The sequence below is a fragment of the Cryptomeria japonica genome, chromosome 10 (genome assembly GCF_030272615.1).
Source record: "Cryptomeria japonica chromosome 10, Sugi_1.0, whole genome shotgun sequence".
NCBI classification, from domain to species: Eukaryota; Viridiplantae; Streptophyta; class Pinopsida; order Cupressales; family Cupressaceae; genus Cryptomeria; species Cryptomeria japonica.
Window position 1 is genome coordinate 599,947,700 of NC_081414.1, and position 6,741 is coordinate 599,954,440.

A 6,741-nucleotide genomic window follows, 5' to 3' on the forward strand; every position below is an offset into this window, starting at 1 on the left:
ATCAATGTCTAGATATGAAGGTGCAAAAAAATGTGAAATGTATAAGATATTGTTTAAAAAGCAAATAAAATCAAACCAAATACATGAAAATATGTAGAATTTTTTTTACTTCACATAAGACTATACCATATATCAATATACAAACATATTAAACAAAATTAAATAGAAATTGATACAAATTTTACCATTGCAATTAAATTATCAATATAGATATATACATATACTTTGCATTGTAGTCTTCCATGACACTCATAGGTGCTCTGATTTTGACATTTTGTTGAAGAAAAAGGAAAAAAAGACTAGTAGTTAAGGTCCAATGTGCCAATTAATGTTTAAACAGAGCATATTTTGGGTACCTAACATAAATTCAATTCTAAATTATTAAAAGATCTGCCTCGTTTCTTGACCTCTTGAACACCCGAGATTGAAGGCTAATTCACATGTACGAAAAATATGTATCCATAAAATTGCACACCTCGCATTATTAAATTCCTTTGTCAACCTCTTTACGTGAATTTACATGCAAAAGAAATACAGAAATAGTGACAGCCATGTGAGCTGCTCATGTCCTCGGAAATTACAGTGACATCAATAATTTAAAAATTCAGAAAGTTGGACTTAATACATTGATTTTTACTAAAGAATATTATCATTGAAATAAATGATCCTCCATTAAATTTTCTTGCCGTCAACGGAACGTAGATGTCCATCTTGGTTTCTGTGATCTAAGCTGGCTCATGCTAATGCTCTGCAATTTTTTAAACTATGGAGGATGTATATAAAGATGTATTGCCCAATGATTTTTCTGTGACTGGAAGGTGCAATGGAGGCTTTGAAGATTTACAGGCAATGGAGTTTTTTCTGTTTAATTATGGTAATCCTTTTGTGGGGCTGGACTATGAACGTTGAGTATGCTGATGCAAAATCCATCATTGTGGGAGGAAATGAAGGATGGCATTATGGTTACAACTATGATGACTGGGTATCAAAGGCTGGCAAAATTTGTGTCAATGATTTTCTTGGTAAGAATTTCATACAATAGTTGATATGAGTTTTTCACAGTTCATGTAGATTAGATAAGAATACTTTCGGATTTAACTGTCTGTCGATTGAAATTATAAGAAGCACAGTTGAATCTGGAAACAATCTTATTTAATTTCATATTAGTTGATATGAATTTTCCACAACTCAAATAGATTAGATATGAATGTTTTTGAATTCAACTGCATTTAAATCGAAATACAAACACAGTTGAATCTGATTACATCAAAAGTTTCATCAAATTGAATCTGATTACATTTTTTTTTTCCCTGTAATTGATTTGTATTTTTGGTGGACAGTGTTTAAGTATTCTAGTCCACCATCAAGCCCGTTCCCTCACAGTGTGGTGCTCCTGAAAAACATCCACAATTATAGGGCATGTATTCTTAGCCCTGGAAGAGTGCTGGCAGGTCCCACCCAAGGAAGTGGAGGGGGATACGCTTTTAAATTGAAAAAGCACCAAAATTATTGTTTTGCATGTGGTATGGGTAATGCAACTCACTGTAATGCTGGGCTTATGAAGTTTTGTGTTAAGCCAAAAGTTTTGGCAGAATGTTGATCAATGTGTTTGGGGAGATTGTTGTAAGGTCAGGCAAGATGCAGTGCAATGTATTCGCTTCAATAAATGAATGGTGGTTTGACTCATATATAGCCAACTGTGTTTTTTTTATTTTATCTTGAAGCTCTTCTACAGTCACATTGTGTGTCTTACAGGCAATTGTTAAACGAAACATTTTCATATGTTTTTAGTTTATGGCAGATTGAAATGTGTTTTAGAAGTGCCATTTACTTTGATGTTTCCATATGCTGAAATAACTTTGATTAGAGGCTTAGGATGGGAAGTGTTAGTAATGAATGCTCTTCTTACCCAAAACTTTGGAGCATGAAAGAAGAGATGAAACAGTTGGTAAATGTTTTTTTTTCAAGTTTTCATGAAAATATAGTTTGGAAGGAAAGGTGACACTAGATTAATTGAAAGAAACTTGTAGAAATTGCAAAAGAGTGTTACCAAATTGTCAAACTTACAAGTCTCTTAATGCATGGAAGTTAATTTTAACTATCATACTTTCACTATGTAAAATAGTGAAATCCATGGTTCATGTGCCTTCATCATGAATTTCAACTTCAACACTCTTAAGACCTAGGAAGAACCCATAAATAATGGATCTTAAAGAATTATATGCTTTCTTTTTACATGCTTACAATCTAAATTAATCTTTCAAATACATTAAATATTTATTTTTTATGTGATTCTCAATATTAGGTTTACATTCATCATAAATGCTTTGTTGATTTTATCTCTTTACAATATTTCATTTATAATTTTTAAATAGAAATCATTTTTAAAGTAACAAAAGATTTAAATTGAATTTTCATTTATAAATAAATAAGGTTGACTATTTTTTTAGAGAATTCAAGTATATCATGGTGTGACTAGTCATGAAATATCTTTTATTTTGATCATCACACCGATATAGAATATAAATATCATTGTATTGTAGGTGTTTGTTTCGATTTGTAAATAATTCATCACCAAAGAGATAATTTTAACTATTGACATTATTATTTTTGTAATCCCTAACCCTAGTTATCTTTCCAAGACATAGACAAGGTGCAACTTTATCAAATAGGAAGACACCTATCCAAAAAATAGGGGTTGAAAAGGCCAATGAATAAGAGGAATGTGGGCCTCTTCTACACTTTAAGCTTTACCAAGCTTGGGAGGGTAATCCAAGAGATTTCTTACAGATAAAACATATGGAAAAACTAGAATAAAGCCTCACGCAAATATGACTCTATATTAAGCTTTGATTGCTATATTATTTGTTGAATTTTTTCTACATTCAAATCACAAATCTCTTACTTTATGTAGCTAGGTTGAATGATACAAATTAAGATGAAACTTGGTCACAAATCCCTATAGATATATCGATTCCTAGTTGCATACAACAACATCAACCTAGTAACATTCATCATCCAATTTAGTCCTCTGATAACATTGTCATTGATAGGTTCATAATAGTTTTAGCAAAGGTTTACAATAATAAACTATGCATCTATGTGGCAAAATAATTAACTACAAATGATTTATTAAAAATGTTTTAAATGATTTTTTTAAATTTTCAATGGAGTGAATGGTTGGCTTTTAACCATTAAGTCAATGGCTATACCTACAATATAGAGTAAAATTTGGATGAAACCCTAATGCCAAGTAACCCTACCTTTAAGATGAGCTTAATGTGCTTATCCCAATCCTGTAGAGCTTTAATATTTGGAATCTATTATCAAACATGATAATAGGTTCAATTCATTCTTTCTCAGATGAATTTTTAATATCACATAAAAGAATCGACATAAATCTTAAACTAGTAAAGAAATTTTTATTCTAGAATTTGTCGATTGGTGATGGATTATGTAGGTAAGCTAAGGTAGTAGTAGTAGGGAAAATATCTCAATGAAAAGGAGAAAATTCTACAAGAAACATATTTATGTTCAATATTTACTCTAATAAATGCATCTTTGAAAGCCTAGCTTGGTATTCTTCTACAAATTTTTAATCCCCACAGATGAATTTAAGACATAGCTTCTCAAAATTCTTGGGAAGATCATAGAACCTACCAAGAATTTGACCAAGAGGAGATTGATCTAGCTGAAAATAAACCATGGTTACTATTGGAACTATTTATGTGGGAGTAGGGTTGATTATAATTTGAGTATTAAGTGGAGAGATCATATAATCAATTAATTCACCTCTACTTTTTCCTTTATCACTTCATTGTTTTCTACGTTGAGAGAGTTATAAGAGGTCTCCTTTATTACGAGTAGATCTAAGAATTCTCTTATATCTCTTAGGAATAAAAGAAACTATATTTTTCAATTTCTAGAAAAGATGCTCTATTTCTAGTGCTAAATCTATTGATGGTCCAAATGACATGAAAATAAACTATCTTATCTCTCTTAAAACTATGACAAATCTAAGATGTGTTATCTCAAATATTTTTATAGTTGGATCACAATGGTGTTGCTTGACTCATCGTATAAATGTGGATGGTTTTCTTAAGGGGCCTTTATAATTTTCTAAATTTAGAAATTATATTTCTTTTCTCAAAATGATTCTATATATATGTAATCTATCAAATTTTAAGGAAAATAAAAAAGAATAGGGTTGAGGAATAACCTAAACATTTATGGAGGAATTATTTTATCATAATGATTTCAATCTTTAAATAATAAAATTTGAAAGATTTACTTTAAATCCACTTTACCAAAATTAATAGATGTTCAATCTTACAAAAAGTGAATGCAATCTTCTATGGAATTCAGAATTAATATAAGTTAAATATCATTGATCCAATGTATTTCACATGTGGAATGAATAAATATTCAAAGAAGCTAGATCTTTATTGATTTTGGCAAAATTTCAATACATCGAAATCTTAATCTTGTCCTTTCATTTGATGTTATTTCTCTAAATATTGCAAATCTAACAGTTCTAAACATTATCTCACTAAAAATTTTAATATTAAAAGAGGCAACCCTTTTACAATCTTTAATGATCCTTTTTTAGAGAAAAGGAAGGGTTGAATACATTTAGTTAACCTATACTAACTACTGAATAAAGAGTTGATGCAAATATCTCCAATTTTGAAGACTTTCAAAAATAACATCTTAACTTAAGCTTTCAGAAATAAACACATGCATCAATTTACATCAATTTTGAATCTCTTTTGAAACTGAAACAAAGTTCTCCATTGATTTTTTTTTAAAGGGACCATATTTATTTATTGAATGGGGCCCACTATTAGCAATTTTTTATTATATTACAAATAAAATAAAGAATTAAAGAATAATTATCTTAATAATAACATTAGATTTGGCTTGACGTCAAAATATATTCAAAAAATTTCAAAGTTCTCTGCTCATTGTTGACCTTTTTTTCTTGTATTCCAAGTAGTCATTTAAGCACTTGGTTAGCTTCTCAATATACAGCCCTTGAAATACATTGAACCTAAACTTTGAATCTTGACACATTGTACTAAAAAATCAAGTTGATTATTCATATCATGCAAGCCATTATCTAAAGTTTTAATTTTTTTTCTCAAATTGCATTTATTCTAGTCTACTATATTTTTGTCTAGTTTTAACTTACTTTTAATATCCTATTGAATCACCTATATTGATGCTATAATAAGCTTATTCATATCAGCTAGATCTAGATTCATTACCTACAATATAAAATATTCAAAATCGTCCCTAATCCTATTGAGTTGTTCCCTTTCTTCAAGAACCTTTTGCATGCAACATACTAACATATCCCTTTTGATGGTTATATCATTGATTATATTATGGACACAAAATATTTGTCACATGCCTGCAAAATTTTATTATTTATCAACACATTTAACTGTATCTTACTTATTTTTAAAGTACTAACAATTCTATTCAGACATGTCACCCTTTATTCTCATCAACTCCAAGATTTTCTTTGTTATTTGGTCTAAATGAGTAATCTAGTGGTGATATTTACACCCATATTCTATCTACTTATTGCCTTATATATTAATGTATCTATCATGTTATCTAAGGCTTGTGCCTTTTCTTTCATTTCCTGCAGGCTATCAACTTTACCTTTGAATATGAAAATTGGAGCATCTATATACGTTTTGGATACTAAAGTAACTGGACTTGTCAAACTCTTTACAAAATCTTATAATTGATGTAAAAAAATTAAGTTTTTTCTTGGTTCCTTGATCTTTTTCCATTTACAAATTTAAATATTCTATATCTACATTGAAAGATTCTAGCTCCTCTTCCCTTGTCTGTTTTTCTAAGTTGATTTGAGTAACCTCGTAATCCCAAGGATTCATGTCTCTAGAACCCTTAACAATTATGGGAGTCATAATGTTTTCGATCCTTTCATTGTTTTTATTCATACATATCACTAAGAGAATTCTAGGCTTATTGTAAGATTTTTCTTTATTCACCATGACAATTACACTGGTTAGATCCAAAGATTGCACCTATATATTCTTCTTCCCAGAAGAAAAAAATTGAGCCAACATGTACATTTTGTATAAAAAAATTAGTGACAACTTATTGACTAGAAGTACACAAAAACAATTATTTTTTGGGGGGAGAAGGAGGGGGACTTTGGCCTAGATTTTTTGGGTTTTAGAGGGCTCTATTGAGATGTCTATGCAGTATATTGCTAAGGGCTATTAAGAGGAGACTAGGTTGTATCTTGTTGATCCTTTTTATATTTTTCATCTTAGCTTTCTCTTTCATCTTCTATATTACCTCAATACTCTTATCCTGATTTATATCTTCCCTTTGGATCTCTATTATTTTCTATGTTATGAGCCTTAGATGGTGACCTTTTAGGAGGTGGTGAAGGGGCACTTTCTCTAGATAGAGGAGATGCAAATGATGCCTTAAGTGATTTGAATATAGTTATGGTGCAAGGATGATAAATTTTAATTGGGTTGGATGATATTACTACAAAGGTCCCACTATCCCAAAACCTGCCATCATTCCAATATTTTTTGCCTCCTTGATTGTTTTAGCCTTTTTAAATGATTTATCCACCTTCTGTAGGATCTTATGTGTTGGTTGTACCTTCATCTTCTTGTACACCATAGGATCATCACTTTTCATCTTTCTTTTTTTGTCCTTGCCCTTTCCCAAATGTTTATTTCTCAA

General features: G+C 30.0%; 1 protein-coding gene across 1 annotated transcript; it reads left to right on the top strand.

Annotated features, from left to right (window-relative positions):
* The first annotated feature begins 794 nt into the window (after positions 1–794).
* LOC131049286 (uncharacterized) lies at positions 795–1,686 on the top strand. The gene is made up of 2 exons (XM_059213541.1): positions 795–1,022; positions 1,341–1,686. Exons 1-2 carry the CDS (start codon positions 824–826, stop codon positions 1,598–1,600), a joined length of 459 nt encoding a protein of 152 aa, XP_059069524.1. The 5' UTR covers positions 795–823; the 3' UTR covers positions 1,601–1,686.
* Positions 1,687–6,741: the final 5,055 nt, after the last annotated feature.